Source organism: Scophthalmus maximus, chromosome 6 (genome assembly GCF_022379125.1).
Source record: "Scophthalmus maximus strain ysfricsl-2021 chromosome 6, ASM2237912v1, whole genome shotgun sequence".
In the NCBI taxonomy this organism is placed as follows: domain Eukaryota; kingdom Metazoa; phylum Chordata; class Actinopteri; order Pleuronectiformes; family Scophthalmidae; genus Scophthalmus; species Scophthalmus maximus.
Window position 1 is genome coordinate 13,075,087 of NC_061520.1, and position 25,759 is coordinate 13,100,845.

Consider the following 25,759-nt stretch of genomic DNA (forward strand, 5'->3'; position numbering starts at 1 on the left):
GAGTGATACAGCCATGATGACGCCACTGTTGTTGTCCCCGGTACATCTTGTCCATGTGCTCTGACACTCCCGGCCAGAGGCGGCGCTGTTCGAGTGAGCGCCGCCGCTCCTGTGGAATCCTGCCGTCTGCTTCTGCCTTCAGCCGTGGAGTCCATTGAAAGTCGGAAGTTGGGTTTTAGTTAGTGAAACTTGACAAAATGGCAGAAGACAACAGTTACGAGTCAACTCTCTGTGTGAAGCCCGAGGTTCACGTCTACCGTATCCCGCCGCGGGCCTCCAACCGCGGATACCGGTAAGACGACCCCGGGAGAGACGGACGACGGTTGTGACAAACAAGTGTCGGACGGCAAAGCTAATTTAACGGAACTACATCCATTATCGGACAGACAGTCGTCAGGATGAACCTTCTCTCACTTTACGCCGTTAACTTGCTACGTGTTGTTGACGCTTGCAGCCAACACAGTCAGTAAACTACACCGAATTTAGACATGTGCACGTTGATGTACAGGCTAACGAGTTACCGCCCTTTCCAAACAAATCATCCCGTTCGATCTGCTCGCGGAAACCGGACGTCACCAACTAACAGCGCACCTGTAACCCACACCTGCTCTCATTAAAAGAACAACGTCAACACAGTCAGCTGTGAATGACGTCAGGGAGGTTGACTTTGCTGCATTGATTAAACTTGTTAAGTTTATAACGACAGGGTCGAAACAAGACGCCCCCTCCGGGGGTTTACAACGCGTTATCTAACGGCCTGAATTCCCACAAACTACAAGTTTACACATCACATTGTTTATTTGTTGAACCAACAGTCAACCCCCCAAAGTTTAAGTTTACTGTCGATGAAAACTGCGGATCTCCTTTTAATTCCACTTCCTACTGCTGTGCTGCTGCACAAACCACTTTCACATCCAGATGTGTGCTTCTTGTTTTTCTAGTGCTGCCGACTGGAAACTGGATGAACCCTCATGGAGTGGTAGGCTGAAAATCACAGCTAAAGGCAAGATGGTCTCCATAAAGTTAGAAGACAAAAACACAGGTGAACAAAAATATATACAAATCTGACTACATTTGAGGTTGCTGTTTTCTGCGTGCATGTCAGTGTTCATAGATTAAGACATGAATTCTCAATGGATGTCACCAAACTGCTCTACATTTTACACCTTTATGAAACCTTTTACTTGACGCATTTACAGTGTACAAGTACAAATTACAAGTAAAGCTCTGACTGTTTGAAGTTGTCCATCAGTTCCTTTTGAACATCAGAGCAGCCCTGATGAGTGTAGAGCAGAGAGATGGCAAGAAAACCGAGTGAGCACCTCATTCCCCTGCCTGCTCCGCTTACAAGAACTGGATATAGATATAAATAAGTAGTAATTTGCTGTGGGTGTGTTTGTCACATTTAGGTGAAGCACATGACTGGAGTAAAACATATTTACTACCTGAAACATATCTTCCACAGCGCAAGGAAACCGGCTGCTGTAGTGAATTGAGTGAATTGAAAGGTATAGTTGATGGTTTTCTAGCAAGAATGTGACTGGTGAGATTTTTCTACAGAAATACTGATTTTATATGGTCAAAACAAAGACAGGTTATGTTAAAGCTTTTGATCTTTATCCAACGTGTCATTTTACTTGGCATTACCTACACATTTTAACTAGGTTGTATCTGTAAGTGATTTTATTCTTAAAACTATACTGATGTGAACATATCTGTGTGTGTGTTTCCTCTTAGGAAGTTGAAAAGCTCACAGAAATACTCACATGTTCTCAAAACATGAGAAAATTTGTGTAATGATAGTTTTGGCTTGATACATAGATGATATGTACAGCATCACACGTTCGTCACAGTGTGAACAGCCAGGGAGGTTATGTTTTCATCTCCATTTATTTGTTATCATGCAGAAACCTTGTGAAGGGGTGGCCACAGACTGTATATAAAAATAGACGTAGTCACCGTGACTGGAAAATGGAGCCAATGCAGAAGTACCATAAGCCTTTATTCTCTGGAATGACCAGCAGAGGGCGACTCCACTGGTTGCTAAATAAGTCAGTTTCTAATGAAGTTTGAGGGAATGACGCTACTCCTCTCTTGTTTTATAAGATGAATCTTATAAGAGGAGTTAATGGTCTCAATCTCTAGTTTCAAGTCCTCTTCAATACAGCATGTCGATTTGTGTGGTTGTGGTCTGATTTAGAGTAAAAGAGACGACAAAGCACGGTATGCATTGGAGCTTTTATACAGCGTGATTGGCAGCTAGTACCGTCCGAATCGGTACATGGTTGGTAAGACCCAACCCCCCGCTCCTACATCCGGTTGAAAAAAAAAAACAAGATGGCGCTTTAAAACAGCAGTTCACAAACATGGTTGTAACGGTGGGTTGCTGGTCGGACACGACTCAAGGAAAACCCATTAAATTTTGGGGCAGATCCAGATATACAGGCAGATCGAGGATATTTAATTTTTTTTTTAATTTAGCTGTCTTAGAATGGCGAAATGGGATGTTAGCCTTGGCGGCGGGAAGCTCTCTCTGAGCGTCCTTCTAGTTTGGTTATATACCACACAGAAAAACCCTCTCAGGCATAACGTGGTGTTAACTTGTTCTTTACAGGGGAGCTGTTTGCACACGCTCCAGTCGACCAGTATCCAGGTTGTGTAGTTGAAGCAGTCACAGACTCCAGCAGGTATTTTGTGATCCGAATAGAGGATGGCAATGGTAAGACACTTTCATCAGGATTATATCACTTAAAATCAGAATACATTTTTTCCGGTTACCCTGTTGGTTCAAATATATGATGACACGGATCATAAAGACACCTTAATTTCTGTATAAAATCTTTTCAAATAGGAAATACTTTGCATCAAAGAAAGCAGCATGTTATTTTTTCTGATCTAGATTGTATTTAATAAAAAACAATATGTTGCAGGAATATATTTATTTTGTGTTTTATCATAACATGTTTTTGTCTTTACAATTGGTTTGGTTTAAGGACGTCATGCTTTTATTGGTCTGGGCTTTGCTGATCGTGGAGACTCATTTGACTTCAACGTTGCTTTACAAGACCATTTTAAGTGAGTTACCCTAGTTTGCAAAGTCATTTTAATTTCCAATGTGTGTTTACACATACTACCTGTGCGTGATTATATCTCTGAATGATATAAAGTGACATGTTTGCAGACACATCTTTGTACCTTTTTGTTTTTGTGTATGAAAACTGCTACAGGTAATGGACATTAGCCTAGCACCCATATGTACATTTTGTTCCTAGGTGTTTTTCTATAAAAGTACATTCTCTCACACATTGACTGCTGCCTTTGTTATGAAATAATCCACTATTTAAATATATTTACAGAAAACTAAGAATATTTTATAACGATGTCAGCAGCTAGCAAGGTGACAATATTTTCGGACTCTTTTGTAGTATTCTTAAAATGTTGAACCATTGCAACTACACCAACACAGTTTGATTCTTAAGTACCACTTTAAAGTTTAACTACTATACTATTTTCTAAAGGTGGGTGAAGCAAGAAGGTGAGCTTGCAAAACAGGAAGCTTGTCAGAGCGAAGTACCTAAACTGGACCTGAGCTTCAAAGAAGGACAGACGATCAAGATCAGCATTGGGGTGAGCTTGTCACCCAGACATCACAGATTGAAAAGAGATAACAGTGATGTGATTCTAATGAAGTATTAAACAAGAAAATGATGATACGAACATTTAGAAACTGGTTTTATTCTGTATATTGTAGAACATCAAGAAGAAGGAGGCAGGTGGTGCCAAACCACGGGCGATGGTTGGGGGTCTGCTCCCACCTCCACCAGGAGCAAAGACTGGAGGTGTCGCACCACCTCCTGCAGCACAGCAGACCATCCCAGCTCTTCAGACTAACACTGGTTAGTTATTTTTAATTTATATGACTGAAACATCCTTCATGTTTTCCATAATTGTTATTCTCCAAATACAGACCCCCTATTAGACCTCGGTTCCCCCGTCCCTGCAGCCCAGCCCAGCTCTGACGTGTGGGGGGATTTCACATCTGCAGGTTCTAAGTAAGTTTTTCATAAATTGAATCCAGCATCTTTTTTTTTCTTTTGGTGTTGTAATTCATCTCATCCATCCATGCCATATTTGTATTAGTTTTACATTACATGTTTTTGAGTCTTTCCTCACTCCATTATCAGTCTCATCCCCCACCACCTCTCCTCCACAGCTCCAGTACAGAGGCTGTCAAATCAGGATGGGTGCAGTTTAGTTGAGTCGTGAGAAAACATGCACACACTCAGATTCCATACATTCCATGGGCAGGACCATTGTGGCAAAAAAAAAGAAAAAAAGAAACTAAAAGAGAAGAACTGCTAGTGAAACTTGACCGACTGATTCACTGCACTTGTTCTGTTAGGAGTCTGTTAATGTTAACTACAGCCCGATGACCAACAAACTCTGAAGGAACAAACAGTAAAATGTACATATCTTAGTCTCTTTTTTTTCTCCCGCTCCTGTAGTGAAGTATGTCTTTTGATTTTTATTAATTTGGGAACCACTTTAATGTCACTGTTAGAGCCTCTGCTCTCTTAGAAAAGTGAGCATGCTGATGGTTGAGGGGAAAGGTTGTCTCATCACACTAACATGTGTAAATCAAATGTTCCTTTATTATTTTCCCCCTAGTTTCTAGTCAATCTGTCCAGAACCATATTTGATTGTTTCCCTCTATTTTCCCTTTCTGCCACCATACAATTATCTCATTACACCAGCACCACTCATCTCAAGTTTCCTTTGCCATTTGGGAAAGTACAATTTATTATTGATTGAAGTAGCCCTGTTTTGTTTAACTGTCTCTGTGTGTGTGTGTGTGCGCGCCCTTTAATTTTACATTGAATCTTCATCAAAAATACCAGGATTTTTTAAATCTGGGTGTTACAGTAAAGTCATGTTTGCCATTTTGTCTGCCATTCAAAGTTTTGAAAATCTTTTGTTCGTTTGTCTTTGTTCGTTTTTGTGTACACACTTTGTGTCTTTTCCTTGTGTTGCATATTTTTAAAAAGTGCCTTTTATCAAATTTAATTTCATTAATCTTGTTGAGAACTTGTTGGGAATTTGATCAAGTGCCTTTCTGAAAAAGATCTAAAATGTAAACCCATGTTTTCTTGTAAATAAACTATATATTTCATTGGCTCTTTTTTAAATTGTTTGTCATTAAACTGTAACCAGTGTCTTCCTGTGAAATTACAGAGAGGTTTTCACCTGAATACGTTAAGTCTCTGAAGCTTGTCGGAGATTTCACCTCTTCAATATCAGAGTGATTGAAAGTTATTATTATTGAAGAAAAATCATTGAATTGTTGATAATTAAGTACAAGGAGTTGTTTTCAATCAGTACCATCCAGCAGAGGACAGTGGCGGCTGACTGAGTCTCGGGCACAGAGAACGTAGGAGACCAGGGTGCAGGTAAAAAGGCCAAGTCTTTACTCACAGGTCAAACACAAGAAGTCAGTCTGAACAAGTCAAAATGTAAGAGGCAAAAATTCAAAAACACCAGCAGAGGTCATACACGAGAAGGCGGCACTAGAAAGGACTCAAGAGAGCATGTGAACAGTAGGAACATGGTGCATCTTTAGAAATATTTAGTACCAAACCAAGTTGTTTTATTGTCTAAAATAAACGATAAAAAAGATAAAGGCAGTTATGGTTTTTAATTCCTCCAGCTATAAAGTGGCAGAAGGAAACGGAAGGAATGTCAGTTATAACCGATAATCCTTAACCACTTCAGATTTACATCTACAATACACTTGAGCACTATACATGTACCACACTACAAGCATCTTGCATAATCATTGTTTTTTTTTGTAGTTGAACTAGTGTCTGCTTAGTGTCCCCACAGGCGAAACTACACATGCAGATGCAGCGTTCAGATTTTATGCACCAAATATTTGAAACAAGCTTCTTCTTCTTCTTCTTATTGTTATTATCATCATGATTATATGACACGATAACAGCAGGCACCATGTTGAACAGCCTGTGCCGGACACAGACGTCTGCAGGCTGCTGAGTGTGTGGGACCTGGAAGTCCCTCCCCGGAAAAACAAACGCATGTCTGAGATTTGTGAGCGAGGCGGCGCCGCATGAGAACAGCTGACGACCCCGCTGTAACCGCGGTGGACGGAGCTCGTCTGCTCCACGGTCCCAACGCCCGCACCGAGGGATGAGCGACGGCCGCTGAACGCACCGATGGCTCGAGGTGAGACGATGTATCGGACTGCGAAGTGGAGGTTTTCCACTGCGAAAGGTGCCGTGAACGCAGCACCGTGTGGATGTCGGTCTGTGATGCGGTTTATATTGAGGTTGTTGTTGTTTGTCTGTCGCTCTTACTAGAAAATCAAAGTATAAAATTCATATTTCACGTTGTAGCGATGCTGCACAGTTAGCGTGGTACAACCCCCCTCTGCTCCTACTCGTCCTCCTCTTCCTCCGCCTCCTCCAACTCCTCACTACTGACTTTTGAAAACTTGGGCGTGTCCTTCTGGATGCATTGTGTCAGTGATGAATCAAAGACACAGTTGCCACTAGTTCCCCTGGTATGACTGGAGATCATGAGTATTGACTTATCCAGCGGTTCATTTATGGTTTGGTTTGACTGTGTGCAGATGAGAGATATCAACAAGTGTTTAGCCCATTGGATAATAAGACAGATCTCATTGAAATCAAGTCATTAAATGTTTACGGACAAAAGTTGATAATGAAAACGCTTTAGGTGAAAATGTTGTTGGTCACTTTGCATGAGTGCCAGTGTGTGTGGCAGACTGCATGAAAATAGAAGTAGTCACTGGGTCCGGAAAGTGAAGCCAATGCGGAAGAGCCTGAAGCCTGTATTCTCTCGGATGACCAGTAGAGGGCGACTCCACTGGTTGCAGAAAGAAGTAATCTCCCACATATTAGTCTATTAGAAAAATGACTATTTGTCACTTGAATTGAAATGTCAGTTAACATTTTCCTGAGGAGTTTATTGCTAGTGTCAAGTCTTCTTCAATAAAGCATGATGTTCATTCTGTAAATTCTGCTGCCATTCAGATTAAAATTGACAATAGATCACCGTGTACATTGGGGCCTGGATACCGTGCGATTGACAGCTAGTACCGTCCAGTGGGTGCATTGTTGCAGGTGTAGGTGGACGTACAGTGGACAAGCTCTCAGCCAGGCCCACCCCCGCTCCTTCCAAATATGGTTACTTCTGGTTTCAAGAAACCAAGATGGCGCCGACCGAAATGCTAAACTCGAGCCTTAAAAAGCTCACAAGCCAGTGGGTGACGTCACGTTGGGTTTAGTCTTTGCGTGCTCTTATGAACCTCTTACTGTACTTCATGAGGATCAGTTTGAGTTTGAGACCTAATGAATTATGAAAACAATGTTGAAAAGTGAGATCATTTCGGCCTGTAGTTTTTCCTACAAACAGCTGTCTGGGTTAAGACCTGGTTTTGGGGTTAAGGCTTGTATAAGAGTAGCTATACAGTTTACACCACACACCACAGACTGAAGCTGTGATGGTCAAGGTCAGGGGGAAGCGATAAGGTCATTGGTATGGAAATACAAGTATGTGCGTGTGCGTGCGTGTCAAGGCTGGGTTGGGGAGTCTGGTGTTGACAATGATCTTCTGGTCTGTAACTATGACGATCCAAACACCACACAGTGCAGTGCAGACGCCCCTTGTGTTTAATGCTCGTGCCATAGTTTGACTTCAGACTCCATTCCACTCTACAACTCTATTGTTCCATAGCTGCTAGCAGCACTCTCATGTCTTGAAGTTTGGGCTGTCATGAGATCAGATTTTCGTGGGCAAAATAATTCACGACAACAATAGCATATTATAATAATTCTAAAATGTCTATAGCACTTATCTAAACAAGGTTACAAAGTGCTTTTTAATACAGTACATATAGGAATAAACCGCCACAAAACAAAAAATAATAAAACCAAACAACATCAGTGGATGTTACTTATATAATTCACTTTGTGGAGTATGATTCTTCTATGAGCCACTGTCCTGCGTTCCACGGTGTCTCCTAATTGTCCTGAACATAAAACATAATTAATCAGACCAGAACCACACACCTTTTCATGTTTCAGTCGTGGTGCATATTCTTGATAATGTGAAATACATTTGCAGTTCCTTAACTTGTATCTCTAGTTGGGGCCCTGCACCAGCTACTTGCTAAATGTTGATTCTCAGTGGAACTGGCAGTACTGGCAAACTTCTCACATGACTGGGAAGTCTTTTTTTGTTGTTCCAATCTTTAACTAAGGGCACAAGGAAAAGGCCCCGCAGTCATACATTATTAAACATTTTATCTTTGTATCGATTTTTTGGTAAATAATAATCATAATAAAAGAATTATTACTACTGTGAATTCACACTGAAGCTTCTCTCTGCTGCTCGCAGCGGTGGGTGGTGTCGAATACAGGGAGGTGGAGGTGGAGGGGTGTGCATCTTAAAACCTCCTAATCCTCTCTGTCCTCGACCTGTCTGCACCGGAGGAGGAGGCGACCGGACGCTTTCGCTCTCCGCTGCTCTGCGGCCGCACTTTGTCCAGTTCCAACAAACAGCCAGTGAGCCGAGGGTTGTAGAGCGGTTTTTAAAAAAAAATTTTATTTCGCGCACCTGCTGCGAAGCAAAGGACGATCTCTGAGCCCGACGAGACGCCGCGCACTTTCCCTCGGAGTTAATCCTCCTGCCCCGGAGGATTTTAAATAGCTGCTGGCACCGCGATGAGCGCAGCGGAGAAGTCCGAGGCGGACTCCAACAAACTGGAGTCGGTGATCCAGGTGAGGTGCACCGGCTGCTCCTCCGCGTCCGAAACGTGACACATACATCTGCTGACCCTGTGTGTGTGTGTGTGTGTGTGTGTAAGGACAGCATTGTGTTTTCCATTACGCAGCAGTTTTGGACCCCTGTGACTGCTGTGGCACCACCTGCTCTTGTGGCACAATCACCACCACCTTTCACTTTATCATTGCATCACTGTCATTGCCTGCGTATTGAGCTGTATGTCATTATTGTCTGTCGTGGTTGCCCTTTTTCCTTTGAATGTCACTAAATGAAAGGGTGAATGTGTGTGTGTTCTGTGCACAGAGGCTGGAGGAGAGTGTTTTGTCTGAGGAGAAGAGGCTGACAGTCAGGGGCCCTTCACCTGACGCCCCCCCTACATGTCTGCCAGCGCGAGTACGAGAGATTGTCACAAAGAACCTCAGCGATAGCTGTGAGTGGCCACGGATCGCCTCTCCGTCATATCAAAATAAACCCTCGTCTTTGCCTTATCGTGGTCTCTTGTCTTTGTTTCACCTCGGCAGCGGGGGCCATGTCCTCGGTCATGTCCCTCCAGGAGGAGAACCGAGTGCTGCAGGGAGAGCTCGCCAGGCTGGAGGATCTGCTGGCCCACAGCAGAGCAGACCGAGATGAGCTCGCCATCAAGTACGGAGCAATCAGTGAGAGGGTAAGGCAAGACGACAGGACAAGAACACAGCAGGGCAGAGCAGACAGAGGTGCACTAAGGTGCAAACTGTGAGCTGAGAGTTGGATTACAAACAAAACTCAGAGAAACATTTGATCTGATGGTGAATAATGCCCTGATTTTTATACCTGATTTGACCCCTGACATCATCTGCACTCTCGGTATAAAAAGTTTTATTTCAAATCTTTGAGAACCCTCCAGTTTATGTATATCTTGTGGGGCTGCAGTGGCACTTTGCCTCATTCCAATTTGCCCGTTTTCTTGGTGTTTCTTTGTCTGAGATCTGCTGGTCTCCCGGGTGATGGGGACTGGAATGAGCTGAAGTGGAATGTTGCCATGGCATCTGTCACCCTGGGTAACTGTAAACAGGGGCTTCAATGGAGAGGAGAGGAGGTGTTGTGGTGGTGGGTGGGCAACGCATCTCGTTTTGGGTTGAACATAACTAAAGGAAACATGCAGGTCCAAAACCAAAACGGAACTCAAAATCAAAGGGGGGGTCTTCTCTAGAAAACTCTTATTAATTACTATGAATCAATATTTAACAGATTTTTAGTTTGTTAAGTTGAGGAGTGGTCTTAGTCCACGCCCATGTTTCGTGGTTATGCGTCTTTCCGTCAGTCCGTCTGACCGAGAAAACCTTTAGGGAATTTCTTAAAATTTGGCACAAACCTTCGTCCTTGGTCAAAGGTCAAGGTGTCTGTGACCTCTCAAAACACATCTTTGGTCATGACTCAAGCACTAATACAGAAGTTATAATAGAACACACTTCAAAATGCCCTGAAAGGGTTATGGTAGCTCTAGTTTAAGAATACAGACACTACTACTCCGAATATTATGAGAAAATGTCTTTCAAAAATGGTCCATCTCTGCCTATGATTATGCATAATTCTTGTATAAAGTAGGGGAACTGCATGACAGCATCAGTTCACCCAGATGATGAGTTACTGAAAGAAAAACCTTTTGTTGGGCAGAGTATCTACATTAAATTACGATCCTAAACCTCTAGAAGAGCGGCTAGATGGAACTTGTGGTGAGATTGTTTTTCTGCCTGCCTTTCAATGAACTTTCAGTCTCAAAAGTATGTTTAAGGTCATCAGAGCATGTAGCTATAGATGCAAAGTGTGAATCTATACTTTTAATTAAACCCACAGCTGGAGCAGGCGCTGCGTTTTGACACGGCAGACGGTGACCATGACTCACCCGAGTCACGCAGCCTGCCTCAGCAGAATGTGGATTTACGCCGGCGGCTGGACGAGGAACAAGCTGCCTACAAGCGTAAACTCACCGCGTACCAGGAGGGTCAGCAAAGGCAGGCGCAGCTGGTGCAGAAGTTGCAGGCCAAGGTATGTTGGTTTTACTGCCTTTTACTGCGATGGGCTCAGTGAGACATGACAGACGACATCAAGATACAGATATTTGTTCTGCTTCTTCAGGTACTTCAGTACAAAAAGCGTTGTGGCGATCTAGAGCAGATGCTGCAGGAGAGGTCCTCGGAGCTGGAGAAACACAGGCTGAGTGTAAGCGGTGTTTATTTTTTAAACATTAAGGAAGCCAACGTTTATCCAATTGGAAAGTAACTCCTCACACTTTTCATGTCACGTGTTCTCATTCAGAGTCACAGTGAAATGTTGAACGGCCGCCATCAAGACGAATCAAGCAGCAACCTGGAAGATGCTTTAATCCGTCTGGAGGAAGAACAACAGAGGTGACGGACAAATTTCAGTCCCCTGTGCTTTTATGTGACAGACATCTCAAATAGTTTTTGCCTGACTTCCACTGTCAACAGCATTTCTTTCTTGTGTGTCTCTTGTGTGTTTTCAGGAGCAGCAGTTTGTCGGCGGTGAACGCGATGCTGAGAGAGCAGTTGGAGCAGGCGGGTTTGGCCAATGAGGCTCTAAGCCAGGACATCCGCAGGCTCACTGCTGATTGGACGAAAGCCAGGGAGGAACTGGATCAAAAGGAGACTGACTGGAGGAGAGAAGAAGAGGTGGGAGAAGGATGCTGTAAATAGCAAAATGTTTAAATGGGCATTAGTGAAAAGACAAGATAGTTAACTTGTTGTTTTCTGTTAATTCTTGCTTTCAGTCTTTCAATAGTTATTTTAGCAGTGAGCACAGTCGTTTGCTTATGCTGTGGCGGCAAGTGGTCGGGTTTAGGAGGCACATCTGTGAACTGAAGAGTGCCACTGAAAGGTTAGGACCAGCAATTTGTAAACTGCATGTTGTTTGCCTTTTGGAAGATATACACCTTTCAAATGTTGTATCCCCCCCCCCCCCCTTCCTCTCCCTCTCTCGAATCCCAGGGACTTGTCTGAAATGCGTAACGAGCTGGCTCGGGCGTCCCACTCTGCTCAGGTGTCCTGCGCAGGACTGTCTGCCTCGCTGCATAGCCGCGAGGGGGGAGCAGCTCTGGTTCTGGAGCGAGAGAAAGCTCTGAGGGCTCAGCTGGAGCAGCAGCTGAGAGAGCGAGTCACAGAGATGATGAACCTTCAGACCAGAACTGACGCAGAGAGAAGTGAGCTCAATGCCAGGTCAGTACCGGACGGGAACTCTCGTATGGATTTATCAATGTTATTAACAGACTTGCAATGGAAAAGACCCATTTATTGTCTCCATTAACAAGGTTAAGCTCATTTACAGTTCATGCACGGCATGAAGTTGTCCCCGTTGAATAATCGGTCCACTCACAGATAAACACAGATGACCATTATTTGTTGTGCAACATTGAGGATATTGTTCAGATCAAAATTTGAAATGGGAACACATTGTTGGGAACTTCCAGAACCTTGCAACTTTATTGAGCAACATTTTTTTCCCCCAAATGTTCTGTCTCATGCTTGTTATTGTGTCATCCATCAGGTTCTCAAATTCAGTGCGAGAGGCGGAGAGACTAAAGGGGCAAATGGAAGAACGAGAAAGAGAATTTGCGGCGCTGGCGAGGAGGCTTGAGGTGAGAGGACAGTCTAAGCCCGTGTTACTGGTCAGTTCAATTAATCCTCCTCCTTCAGGTCACTGTTGCGTCTTGTGTTTAATTTTCCTGGTTTCCTGCAGGAGCAGAGCGGTAACGATGAGACCGACATGCAGGCCATGAGAGCTCACTCTGAAATGTTGTTGGACACGCTGCGGGACATTGCTCATGTAAAAGGCTGCACAAGTCTGCACACACTTTCACACTCTGTTAGGAATGCGAGTGCCTCATTTTTAATTTTCTTTGTCTAGACTGTTCTGTCGGATGGGGAGTCTTCATCAGAAGCGGACCAGGACAACACCGGGGCTCCACTGCTGGCCTTGATGCGGGGCTCCTCCCCTCACCGCTCGTCCTCACCTCGGAGGTCGTCCTCCCCCTCTCGTCTCTCCTCGCTGGCCGGTCTCCCAGAGGCAGCTCTGTCTGCTGTACGCTCTGCAGTCACAAGCAAGACGCTCCAGCTGCAGGTGACATGTCGATGTTTAACCTCGTCTGTGTGATAATGGACCACACACACACACACACACACACACACACACACTCACACTCACACTCACACTCACACACACACACACACACAATGCTCATGTAGTCAATAGTTTTTATTTCATCACCTAAATATTGCTGAACGATGTGGCGCTTCAGCTTGTTAGATGTATGACATATAATTAGTAGAGATTCCCTGCATTGAAGTATGATGCATATAACATGTATTTGTCTCCACTGTCTTGCTGTGTTTCTGCAGGATGTCCGTGGGCGTCTGCTCTCTGCCCAGTCCACTTTACTGCAGTTAAGAAAGCAGCTTTCAGAGGCAGATTCGACTAAAAGAGAAGCAGAGCAGAGGAACCAAGCTCTGCAGCGAGAGAGGGACGCCGCTCAGAGAGAGAGGGAGACGGCACAGAGAGAAAAGGAGCGTCTGAAGCAGGAGAGAGACACGCTGGCCAGGTTAACAGACACAGTCTCATCACCTTTAAACATTCTGCTTCTAATCCTTGACTCCCTGTGGGGAACGTGACCGCAACTCCACAATGTGTTCTCCTACGTGCCTCATGAACATTGCAGTGACAAGGTGAGCCTGGAGAAGACCGCACAGGCGGCACAGAGCAGCAACCAGATGCTGCAGATGGACTGCGAGAAGCTGCAGCTGACGGTGTCGTCCGTGCAGCGGGAGCGAGATCACGAGCGGGAGGAGAAGGAGGCCGCCGTTCAGGAGCGAGAGCGTGCCAAGGCAGAGACTCAGAGGATGTAAGTAGGCCAATTGATAGTGATTAAGTGAGTGTGATGTGGATACTAATCCACAGTCTAGTCTATAGTGCAGCCAACACACAGTGCACATGCTCACAGGGAGCCATTCAAAAGTTAAGTATTAGGTTACAAAACAGAAAGGTCTCTGTCAGTGCTCTAAGCTTGAATAACAAACAGACATTGTTGAACAAATCTGATATAAGTTATTTTTATTTTAAAGCAGATGGCTGACAAAATGTGCCTTTATGGGCTTTTTCATAAGGAAAAAATCAGAATAAATAACTATTTTATGTGTAAACTTCAATCACACTCTGTATTTCACCCTTATTCTGGGCCGTTAGGACTCAAACAATACTTCCAGAGTCCATAAGCTTTACACAATAACAAGCACACACACACACACATAGAGTCTAGATATTTCAATAATAGCCCTGAAATGAAGTATTTGTATTGTGTTGCTCTGACGCAGACGGAGGCAGTGTGACCAGAGTGAGAGTCGAGCCTCCGCTCAGCGTGGAGAGTTGTCTGCCGTGAAGGAAACTCACCAGCAGGGGGAGGTTGAGAGGCAGCTGCTGGAGAGAGAGAAAGCCCAACTGTCCGAGGCGCTGGCCAAGGTGAGAAAAAGTCGACTCATTTAATGTTTTACTTTTCTGTGCTTTGTGTTCTCTTGTTGGTCTGTGTTGTGTTATGACCACGTGTGTCCCTGCAGGCTGAGGGCAGTAATGCAGAGCTCTCTCTGCTCCTCAACAAGCTGCAGTCGGAGGCTGCAGCTCTCACAGACTCTCTGGCCAAAATGGGCAGCATGAACGAAGGCCTGGCCCAGGATAAAAGTGACCTGAACACCTACATTCTCCAGGTAAGAGGATTTCCGGAGTGTGACCTCTTACTGGGTTCAGATGGGTTGAAATGAATCTGGTTGTGGGACTTTTTCTTGCCTCAATTGAAGGTGAAGCAAAAGCTTGCCATCACTCACCTGGCTGCACCTGATCATTATTTAGGGATTCTGTATCTTTTGCATGTCTGAATGCCATGAATCGTATAAATGCGGGTAAAGGTGGACACGTTTAGACCATCTCTCCTTGAAGGTCTTCGTGTTGTGACCTGGTTGACAAAAAAGAGGTGAAATAGTTTTGTGAAGAAAGGAGCTCGAGCGAATTAAAAATTCTGCCTTACTTTCATACACCTTTTGCTATGTTAAATAGAAAAAGTTGCAAAATTATGGGAAGCAACCCTCAAGCTCCCATTTTCCAATTTTAAGAATTTCTCAACGACATGAAATATTCATGACTGTATAAGCAACAGCCGAAATGATTATTTATTAAGAGTATAACACTCAAAACTCAGTTAACCTGCTTCCAGGACTGTGTGGGTGTGTCATACAGGATCCGATCGCTCTCAGTCAAAGGCTGATTGAGAAAACATCATGCTCATTCACGCTCTCTGATGTAAGGGTCTCAGCCTCCTCACTCCGTCTCCCTCTCACCTCTGTCTCTAAGCTGGAGGAAGAGAAGGCCCTGCTGCAGGCCCAGAAACGAGAGGCGGAGCAGGAGAAGTTGACCATCAGAGACGAGCTGGTTCGATTGGAGCAGGACCGGCTGGAGCTGGACTCTGCACGCATCACCCTGCACCAGTCACTGCGGGACGCCGAGCTAAGCCGGGTGGGGACGGAGGCAGAGCTTCAGAGTCTCAGGGCTGAGAGGCTTAAACTGCAGGAGAGAGTCACCCAGGTACACAGAAGATTATAGTGCATCATTATTTAAAGTCAATATGAACCGATTTGATTGTTAATTCTCACATAGATATGCATTTTTCTTTATGGCTAAAACTGTCTGGGTAAAACTTTAAATTTTTTTGAAATGCCAAAATAAACTGAATAAGACAGTCACAACAGAGTTTTCCATTTGACGTATTTATCATCAGCTTTGTGGCGAGGTGACTTCTCTGGGATCCGAGTTAGGTCTCGCCAGAGGAGAGGGCCAGAGGAACGAGGTGGCCTTAGAGGAGGTGGGCCGCGGTCGGGCAGAACTGACCCGAGACAAGGCAGCTCTCATGGTCCAGCTGACGGCGTACGAGAGGGAAAACACCATGCTGTCCGAGGAACTGGCTGCTTTCAGGTGTGTGTTGTTAGTTACATCAGTTTTCACAGGTGTGTGTGTGTGTGTGTGTGTGTGTGTGTGTGTGTGTGTAACTTTGTGTTTGTATAACCCGGCAGGTTGGAGCGGGAGTCCCTGGAGACCAGTCTGTTCGAGCTGCAGCAGCAGCTTGTTCAGGTGGAATCACGCAGAGAGCAGCTGGAGACCGAGAATCAAAACCTTCGAGTCCGATGTGAAACTGCTGCTGGTGAGAGACGTGGAGATGTAAAAAGACAACATGTAAAATGCAAAGAGAGAAGAGGACTCGATGAATGACACAAAAGAGAGAAAACTATGACAGAGAAAGCCAGTTGCTGAGGGATATGATACTGAAGAAAATGTTGGTTGAAATGTGTTCTCTTTTCTCTGGATGGGGTTTCCAGCTGAAATGAGGCATCTTCGCTCAGATGGGCAGAATGCGTCCGCCCAGGCCGAGAGGGAGAAACAGGCTCTGACTCAATCTCTGAATGCTGCACAGCTGGAGGTCCAGCAGGCTTTACGCAAGGCCATCTCCGAACATCAGGAGGAGCTGGAGAGTCTGGTGTCAGAAAAGGTCAGAAGGTTGAGTGTGTTACTTAAAGTGCTATTCGTAAACATATCCTACTTCTGGAATCAGGCTGTCGATGCTGATGACTGTTTTAATCTGCATTGAGCTCTTGTTCTGCTCTGTTCCACAGGAAGTCATGCGGCGTAGCTTGCTGACGGAGCATGAGGTCGCGCTGAGGAAGCTCAGGCAGGAGACGGAGGATCTTCTCCACAGAGCGCAGAGAGAAAGGGAGGAGCTGCAGGCTGAACTGAGGAGTGTCCAGCATGACAGAGATCAGAGTCTGCTGCAGGCGGAGACTGAGAAACAACAGGTCTGGTCCAACACTGAGGAAGAAGGGTTGAAGATATAATCATGTAGAATCACAAAGTGGGATCCTAATGTCATGATAAATGATGGCAGTGTATTTGTTGATACAAACAAGCATGTAATAAGGGTTGGATCCATATTGTCCGGTCTCTCTGTTGTGGTATTTCATTCAATACAGTACAGAAACGGTGAGGCTGCTGTACGTTCCATGTCTGTATTGACCAACGTTTTTCTTTCTTCCCAGGCTCTTTCTCTGAAGGAGGCAGAGAAAACACTTTTGTCTGACAGGGCGTCCAGTCTGCAGGCCGAGCTGTCGGCTGCAGCCCTGGAGGCCGAGAGGATGTCCAGAGAAGCTGCGCATTGCAAAGAGCAGGAGCAGGTGAAAGGACTGTTGGTCATGAATTCGCATCAGTCTTATCTAACAAGAGAGCATAAGGACAATTAACTAAATTAACTGTGTGGGTTTTTTTTCTTTTCTCCAGGTCAGAGTTGGTGGTCTGACCGCTGAGCTGCTGGAGCTCCGCTCTCAGCTGCAGGACGCAGCCTGCGAGCACCAACGTGAACTCCACAGTCTACGGGAGACTTGCACTGACCTTCAGTCACGTGCTGATCTTGCTCTCAAAGAGGTAAAGGATCCTACAGCGGACAGAACATTCATTCAACACTCATTCATGACAAAACCTTCATTAAGGCTGCACATCCACATCCAGAAATTGTATTCTGTATCTCTCCATCTGGGTCTGTTTTCATAAATATGGATCATGTATCATTGGAGACATTTTTCAGTGACTGCAAAACATCATGAGAACATGTAAAAATGAAAAAAAATCACCAAAGAAACCTATCACTGCTCCTTCACTTCATTATATTTAATTGAAAAACCTTTTGCAAACAATCAAACCTCCCTGGTGGATGTAATGACAGTTTTCACTGAATTTTTTTTGGACTCTGCTCAGTTAAATTGAGTTTTAACACACCTGAGTTTCACCCTCCAGTTGGACCAGTGCCGAGTTTCTTTCTCGGCGACCGAGGAGGGAAGAGACCAACTGAGGCGGGACATGCTGGACACAGAGCGCCGTCTCAACCAAACTCAGGACGCAGCAGAAAACTGCCGAAGAGAAAGCACAGAGCTGCGACGCAGCGTTGGTGATGTCAGCAAGGAGAGAGACACTCTCAGCCAATCGAACACTCAGCTGAGAGAGGCCCTGCGAAGTGCAGAGACGGAGAGAATCAGGTAAGCAGTTGAATAAATGGGGAAAGATGATTTGACAAAAAAATAGGCTAAATGCAGGTATGTTAGAAGGCGTGTGTGTGTGTGTGCGTTTGTCAGTGTCAAACGACAGTGTGAGGAGAAGGAGCAGAGGCTGGCAGTGCTGGAGGAGAATTTCTCATCCGCTCAGAAGGAGGTGACGGAGCTACGCAGCTGCCTGAGAGAAGTTGAAAGGTCACGACTCGAAGCTCGGAGAGAACTCCAGGAGCTGCGCCGACAGGTCAGACACGCTGTCACACAACAGAACCGTGTTTATGTGCCCCACGACTTTGCTTCAAAACTTTGAGCAAAGTCACATTTAATCAGTACGAAATAAACAACATTAAACTTTTCAGGTTTTTAGTTTTCAGGGCTGTGGTTTTTGCTTTTCTCGGCTGCAGCTGAAGGTTCTGGATGGAGAGAAGGAGCAAAAAGGGCGGGAGGTGGCAGAGCTGCAGACTCGCCTGTCCCAGGAGGAGCAGAGGGAGGAGGGGAAAGGGAAAGAGGTTTTCATCCTCAGACAGAAGTTAACTGAAGCTGAAGCTGCCAGAGACTCCCTCAAAAAAGAGGTAAAGGATGGAGGAGGGTGATATTTATTGTCGTCACTGTGTCATGATTTTTGCTTTTTTGCTTTTCACGGTAGCTTTCCCTGATTCAAAAACGTCTGGTGGAGTCCGAGTCGGGCTGGCATGGCTGCGAGAGGGAGCTGACCGCTCAGCTGCAAGAGGCACGTGGCTGCGAGAAGAAGCTTCAGGACGAAGCAAAGAACCTGTCCCTGCGCGCCCAGGCCGCTCAGGACTCTGCTGCTCAGTCCAGCCTGCAGCTGAGCGAGGCCCAGGGTCGACTGGCCGCCACGGAGGCCGAGCTGACCCGGGCGGAGGCGGGGAGGAGGGACCTGGACTTTCGTCTGAGCAGCCTCCAGTCGGCACTGACGCGTACGCTGGGGATCGGAGCAGGCGGCAGAGGAGGCCGGGGGAGGAGCCCGGGGGGGAGCTCCACATCACCGGGCAACATGTCACGCAACCACAGCAACTCTCCCCTGCGCTTCTCACTCTCGCCTCCTAAAGGTGAGGAGGAAAGTGCAACATGGGATCCAGGCTTTTATTCTGACATTTAAGCTAAAGTGTGTAATATTTAGAAGAACTTATTCACTGAAGCCTTTTTTTTTATTGTAGATTGTTGAGAAACATGAAACTACTCTACTGAAATATGGCTGTGCTGCAGTCGTCTTTGCGCAATCGGACCTCTCCTTCCCTCCAGCAGAGGTTGCAGCATAAAATAATAAAAAACGGCAGGAGATTAAAATTCTTCATGTTTCATTTTCACAGAATTTCAAGTCAGCACCCCTGACAATACTTTAGGCTCTGGGGCTGTTTCTCCTGAGAGAGGGGAAACACCGCTGCCTGTCCCTCAGCCGGAGCTGGACCCCGATACACTGCGAAGTGGCCTGAGAGACTTCCTCCAGGAGCTGCGAGACGCCCAGAGGGAGCGGGTAAAAGAATAGCACACACACACACACACACACACACACACACACACACAACAACAACAAAAAAAAAACATGCAAGCTTTTGTTTGTGTATATGATTAATATTTGTTTTTGGCTGTTTTTGAAGGATGACGCTCGTTGCCAGCTCAGGGCCCTGCAGCGTGAGGTGGAGGAGCTTACGCGGGAACGAGATTCTGCTCAGAGTCGTCTGACTCAGCTACAAAACACCTTCCAGGAATACCAAGAAGGTTATACTTTTTTCTTTTTTGGCCATGTAGTGTGAAAAAATTGTTAAACCCAAACAAAAGAACAACAAATGGTTTCTGCCCATCCATCTCAATAGTTGGATAGATCTGTTTGATACGAATCTTAAAGCTACTGCAGATACTATTCATTGTCTTGTGTTGACGTGTGTTAATGTGTGCGGTCACAGGGAGGAGCAGTCTGGACGAGCGTCTGACCACAACTCAGATTTTACTCCAGCAGCAGGAGGAGACGGTGAGGAGGGGAGACAGAGAGAGGAGAGCTCTCACCGACAGGGTGAAGGACTTGGAGCGAACGCTGCAGACCTCTGAGACGGACAGGAAACACACACAGGTACACACACGTCTGTGCTCCTGTGTGCACGTACGCAAACACCAACATGTGGTCGTTTTTGTTACTCACTCAGCAGTGACCACTGATTTGTCACGATCACCATATGGCAGCACACAACCGTCGAGCAAAAGCTGTGAGGGAAAGTAATAACAACAGATGCCACACACAGTGTCACACCTCTTGTGGTGTCACATGTCAGCTCTCCATATGTTTGTTTTTTAATGCCAGCACCTTTCATAATAATTCACCTTCTGGACTTCAGTAGGGTCCCCGCTTACAGCACAGAATAAAGAAATCTTCTCCCTCAATATGCCGCAGGATCAGCTAAATAAGCAGCGTGCCGCTGAGATGCGTCTGGACGCGGAGAGGAAGCGTCTGCGGGAAGCTCTGGAGGCAGCTGAAGCCCGGGCCACCAGGGTGGAGCTGGGGAGGCGCAGTCTGGAGGGGGAGCTGCAGAGACTCAAACTCAGTCTGGGAGACCGTGAGGCTGAGAGCCAGGCCTCCCACGACCGCCGTGACTCACTGTTCAAACAGGTGCTTCAGGCTGTTACAGAGTCCTTTTATTTTCATATCTGGGTGATTCATCTGTTTATTTTGGCTTGAAACACACAGCTGGGGATGTTATTATGTGTTTTTTTTTATATTTGCAGTAAGTTAGAAGATTTATTAAGGCCTGTGATTTTCTAATATAGGAAGTATATGCAGTGTGTTTATTTCTGATTGTTGGCCTGCTGACTAAATTGCACGTGAATTTGATTTCTACGAAATGCAGGTGGCAGAAGGAGAGGCCCGTGTGTCTCTGCTGCAGAGAGAGGTGGAGAGGCTGAGCCAGGCTCTGCTCAAAGCTCAGGAAGGGGAATCTTTACTGCGAGAGAAGAGCGTCTCTCTGAGCCAGAGCCTGCAGGAGGCGACGGCCGCTCACAGCAGCACACAGACTCGTCTGGTTGCCCTGCAGAAGACACTGAGTGTGGCCGAACAGGACAAAACACTTCTACACGTGAGTGAAACAGGAGAGGGCAAAAAAAGTCCTTAGAACGACGTGGATGAAAAGTGAATGTTGAGTGTGATGAATACTCTGTGCCACCAAGGAACGAATGGACGAAGTCCGGGCGTCGTTTGCTGAAGCGAGGAGGAACCTGGCCGCCCTGACTGAGCGCGTGCAGAGCCTGCAGAGCGAGCTGAGCCAGAGTGAGCTGAGACGAGAGGAGCTGGAGGTCGAGCTCAACAACGCTCAAGAGGTGTAGATATTCTCAAACCAACATCTGCCCATAAAAAAAAAAATCTTCTGCAAAGGACCTCACTGCTGCGCTGCTGCCCTAACTGTCCCTCGTCATGTCATTGTGTGTGGTCTTTGTGCGTCTTCCCTCCGTCAGGCTCTGCGTCAGCGCTCGGCTGCCCTGGTGGAGGCTCAGCGTGGGGCCCAGTCAACCCAGGCCGAGCGGGCCGCTGTGGAGGAGAGACTGCGTGGGCTGCAACGAGCGGTCGCCATGTTGGAGACGGAGAAGAAGGATGCCGAGCGGCAGGCCGTGAGGCTGGAGAAAGACAAGAATGCACTGAGGAATACACTGGATAAGGTCAGCACTGTCTTCACAAAGAGCCTTTTGTGTGTTCTATGAAAAAGTCTTTGAGCTTTTTTGGAAACATGTCGGGGTTTACCAGTTTCCAATCTCATAAGGTCACAGTGAGCAACATGTTGATGGCGGACAGACTCATGGAAGATCTTGTGGACGCATTAAACATTGTTTTGTGTGACTTTCTTTGTCATCATCTGAGCCTGACACCAGCTTACATTTTGTAAAAAAAAGTTAAAATTCCTCCATGAAAGAAATCATTCTCTCCTGCCTCATGGAAACAATATGTCATAGCTAATGTATCTGCGTGAGAGTGTGTGAAAACATGAATAAGTGAGGCAAAAAACCCCATCTGTTTCAATAATATACCCCAATGTTAGTACACCATTTATTTAACTTTTCAACTTTACAAAACAATTGTGAGGCTTTTTTTTCTTCTTCTTTCTTACAACACAGCAAACTGAATATCTATAGGTTTTGGACTATTGTGTTAGACAAAACATACATTTTAAGAAAGTAAGAAATTATGAGGGGAATATTTATCCATTTTTCTGTCATTTATTGGCAATCCACAAAGAAATTAGTATTAATTGCAGCTCTCTTTAAATCATGTGTCCAAAAAGCCCACAAAGCAATCAGGTTTTCTCATATTTGCTAAGGATCTCACTCTTTCTCTTTTTTGTATATGTCATAAATGCACCTGCTGTTAGGTTGAACGTCAGAAGCTGAAGACCGAGGAAGGCAGCATGCGACTGTCTGCAGAGAGAAGCCGACTGGATCGCTCCCTGAACACAGCTGAGCAGGAGCTGCAGGAAGCACAGCAACAGATACTGATGCTGCAGGTGGGCAGCGGACGCTGATCTGCATAACACTTCTCTGACCTCTTTGGGTTTATTACATTATTACATATGTAACAAACACAAAAAGCCTCTCAAGTTTAACCAAAGTGAAAAAAAAAATCTTTCTTTTTTTTCTTAACTAAAAACATGATTTACAGTGCAACATCTTTTAACATGACAAATCAAATCCATAGTTTAGGCTTCATGTGTTTTAGTGTTTTTCACTCATTAATACAATACACGGCTGCCTCATGACATATAGTCTCTTTGTCTATAGACTCTTTGTCTCTGTCTTTACTTGCTTGAGGCGGGAAAGTGATTTCATGAGAAAACCTTTTCTCAGTGAATGTTATGGGCCGAGACGAATTTGTGCTTTATTGTTACATCTGAAAAGTTTATATATAACTCACAGCTTACTGTAGTCAGACATAGTTAATATAAGAAGTATTTGTTTTGTTTTTTGCTATTTAACCCTGCAAAGTTTCTGTAGATTACAACCTAAAACTTCTGTGTCAAATTAAATCAGTATAACATAAAAAAAATTAAAAAAAACTACTCTGGAGAAATCTGCTTCCTGTTAGACATCAAAAATATGCGGTCAGCTATATTCTTCATTTCTGCACCACCATTCTTGTTACTGCTAGAACTACAAGGTTCTGCCAAAGTTAGTTAGATATTTCTGGGGAGGCTTCATTTTGTTCTGATGCTAAACAACGATCATACAGTAATTATGTGTGGGGGGTTTTAAATACCACAGACATGCAAGTTTCATAAGAATGTAGAGACCGTCGTTAAAGTAGTTTATTTCAGGCTGGCTTTACATCTCAGACCAATGTTCATTTCTCCTTATCTAGACAAAAGGCTTCCCAGACTGCAGAAGAATTCATCAACTTCAAGGGGTAGTAAACTAAAGCAAACACGTTTTGGAAAAATCTGCAAATATTTCCTCACAGTCCTCTAGCTGTCAGCTCTGCGTGCGCGGCTCAGCCCGGGCTCCGTAAATCGAAAAACAGAACAAATGGTGCGGGGGGCTGCACCAACAACACTGCGAGTGCAGTTCGTAAACATCACTCGTCGACACCTTTTTTCTGCCAAAACATCCTTGAGCTTGCAAAAGACAAATGTCCCTTAAATAAGTTTGAGGTCATAGCTGGTCTCCTCAGTGTTTCCTCTAGGTACATCACAGCACAGGCGTTTTAAAAGTCAAATCATATGATAACTTTTATAATGATAATAATAATAATAATAATAATACATTTTATTTGTAAAGCACTTTTCATTGTTAAAAAGCAATCTCAAAGTGCTACGTTATGGTTACATTTACATTGTTCCAGAAAGGGTTGAGTTTAGTGCAACTCCAGAAAAGCAGACTGAGAAACGACGTTGGACTCTTCCAGCCAAACTCTCTCCATTGTTTAGAATTGTTCCGGCATAAACTGTCCGAATATTCAGTATCGTGCCAGACTTTCTCCCCTTCTCCCTTTGTGTTCACATCTCTTCCACTTGTGTGTGCGTGCATGCGTGCGTGTGTGTTTGATGAGTAGACTCAGCTGGCTGAGATGGAGCAGTCACAAAGTCTTTGTGAGAGTTTGGGGAGGCAGCGTGACGAGGCTCAGCGGGAGGCGGAGAGACTGAGGACGGGCTTCAGGGACATTGAGCGAACTCTGGGCACCAGAGAGCGAGCTCACCGACACCGGGTCAAAGGCCTGGAGGAACAGGTACACACACGCTCTCCGAGGTCTCTCAGGGTCACAGTTTGACACTTTTCATTCCCTACTACAATATACAATTACGTTTGTGGTGAAATATTCTGTATGAATTGCAGATAATATTCCCTTTTTTCTAATTTAAGAGGCAGTAGAAGGCTGTTGTACCACAGTATACAGTATATAAACTTGACAGACTATATAAGAGAGGATGGTCCTCACGCACAGCACATAATAAGAGGGCGTCAAATCATGATGATAATGACAACATACTGAATAAAAAACAGGAAATAAAAGAATTTCACTGTAGTTTTATAGCATCTTCCTTATCAAACTAAAGAAGATGTCAAAACTGGCAAAATTTAAACCTAATTAAAGCAATGTATAGCTTTAAGCTTCTTGACATGAACTCAAGAAAAAGAGACCCTGCTGTTATTGCCAGCTCTTTCATGGATACACAGTCCTACATGAACATGACAACATTTCAATCATAACAACAGCTTGGTCCTACAGCTACTTTTATCTGCAGCCACCCGAGGGAGAACTTTGTACATAAACCATGCAATCTACATTACAGATTAGAAATGTCAAACTTTTTTTCCTGCAGGTCTCCACCCTGAAGGAGCAGCTGCAGCAGGAGATGAAACGGCGGCAACCTTCTCATCCATCGTCCTTATTGTCGGCGGGAAACTGAGATGCGGCTTAAACCCAGAATCCCACAAGCATCTGGAGAAAATCCATCGTCTCGTCGTGAATGTTTGAAAACAATATTTACAAACCGAAGCATTCCTAAGTGTTCATGTGTTCTCGAACTCTACTGTAAAAAAATTGTTTTATTCTGTGTCTCCGAAATGAACACTAGTCTCATTTTGATGGTGTCGACTTGTAGCGCACGCACACACTCGCGCGCACGCACGCACGCACGCACGCACGCACGCACGCACGCACAACTGGCGAGGGAATGCAGTGATGTGATTCAGCAGCTGTGCTTAAAATGCCAGCAGCCTGCTGATTACTGGCAACCAGCTACACTTGATCCTTGCTCAACATCTTCCCCCAAAACTTCCTGCTCTTACTCAAGAAGAAACCCAAACGGCCGCAGGATTCTCCTCCAGACAGAATCTGGATGTGGCGCGCGGGAGACGGGAACTCTGCCAGTTTTTTTCAGTTTGGCCTCGATTCCTCCACATTTATATTAGCAGTCGAGGACAGAAGAAGAAGGAAGGAAGGTCTTCACTGTGTGTGAGTGCCAGGAAACAAAAAGAATTGACCACATTGAAGCAACTGCACTGTATTTTTCTTCTTCTTAGAAACAGACACAGATTTTACTGATTATGTGAATAGTCTCTATTTTATAAATGAGAAATGTTCCAGAAGCAGTCAAGTGCTGCAGTGTGATGCTTTACTCAGTGTTTTTTATGAGTTAGTACTAGTTTTATTAGGTATATATACTTTTTACATACTGTATGAAGGCTGACAGACTGATGGTTAATAAGAGCAATATGACGTGTATGGACAGTAAACATGGAAGCCACATAATAAACTCACTGTGTGCATCACTCTTGTCTTTCATCAAATCTCTGTATCTTACTGAGCTGCAGTCTCAGATTAG

The 25,759-nt window shown here is 45.0% G+C and overlaps 2 protein-coding genes across 3 annotated transcripts; both read left to right on the forward strand.

The window, feature by feature from the left end:
* Positions 1-113: 113 nt before the first annotated feature.
* On the forward strand, positions 114-5,173 carry necap2 (NECAP endocytosis associated 2). Its single transcript, XM_035631213.2, has 8 exons — positions 114-292; positions 942-1,042; positions 2,615-2,719; positions 2,994-3,075; positions 3,519-3,627; positions 3,752-3,896; positions 3,968-4,052; positions 4,214-5,173. Exons 1-8 carry the CDS (start codon positions 198-200, stop codon positions 4,257-4,259), a joined length of 768 nt encoding a protein of 255 aa, XP_035487106.1. The 5' UTR covers positions 114-197; the 3' UTR covers positions 4,260-5,173.
* An 829-nt stretch (positions 5,174-6,002) lies between these two features.
* LOC118309251 (rootletin-like) lies at positions 6,003-25,706 on the forward strand. 2 transcript variants are annotated; one of them, XM_035631143.2, is made up of 38 exons: positions 6,003-6,237; positions 8,434-8,816; positions 9,124-9,250; positions 9,342-9,484; positions 10,654-10,845; positions 10,936-11,019; positions 11,116-11,207; positions 11,324-11,489; positions 11,588-11,694; positions 11,805-12,032; positions 12,361-12,451; positions 12,553-12,639; positions 12,721-12,933; positions 13,212-13,411; positions 13,529-13,711; positions 14,181-14,325; positions 14,421-14,567; positions 15,208-15,438; positions 15,632-15,825; positions 15,924-16,051; positions 16,227-16,396; positions 16,521-16,700; positions 16,941-17,075; positions 17,179-17,322; positions 17,692-17,930; positions 18,027-18,186; positions 18,347-18,514; positions 18,589-19,012; positions 19,274-19,437; positions 19,562-19,682; positions 19,868-20,031; positions 20,350-20,565; positions 20,804-21,028; positions 21,120-21,269; positions 21,405-21,605; positions 22,313-22,444; positions 23,986-24,159; positions 24,755-25,706. In XM_035631143.2, the coding sequence occupies exons 2-38, from the start codon at positions 8,760-8,762 to the stop codon at positions 24,839-24,841; spliced, it is 6,069 nt and encodes a 2,022-aa protein (XP_035487036.2). In that variant the 5' UTR covers positions 6,003-6,237; positions 8,434-8,759; the 3' UTR covers positions 24,842-25,706. The 2 variants fall into 2 exon arrangements, with proteins under 2 accessions (XP_035487036.2, XP_047188632.1); XM_047332676.1 differs by lacking the exon at positions 8,434-8,816 and having other exon boundaries at positions 6,006-6,237.
* The last annotated feature ends 53 nt before the right edge of the window (positions 25,707-25,759 follow it).

Bases quoted from the DNA above. Each gene is read 5' to 3' on its own strand.
- necap2 (XM_035631213.2), top strand. From the start codon at position 198: ATGGCAGAAGACAACAGTTACGAGTCAACTCTCTGTGTGAAGCCCGAG. The intron at 293-941 runs GTAAGACGACCC...TTGTTTTTCTAG, and splicing joins GCCTCCAACCGCGGATACCG to TGCTGCCGACTGGAAACTGG. The intron at 3,076-3,518 runs GTGAGTTACCCT...TATTTTCTAAAG, and splicing joins GCTTTACAAGACCATTTTAA to GTGGGTGAAGCAAGAAGGTG.
- LOC118309251 (XM_035631143.2), top strand. From the start codon at position 8,760: ATGAGCGCAGCGGAGAAGTCCGAGGCGGACTCCAACAAACTGGAGTCG. The intron at 14,568-15,207 runs GTAAGAGGATTT...TCTGTCTCTAAG, and splicing joins TGAACACCTACATTCTCCAG to CTGGAGGAAGAGAAGGCCCT. The intron at 17,323-17,691 runs GTAAAGGATCCT...TTCACCCTCCAG, and splicing joins CTGATCTTGCTCTCAAAGAG to TTGGACCAGTGCCGAGTTTC.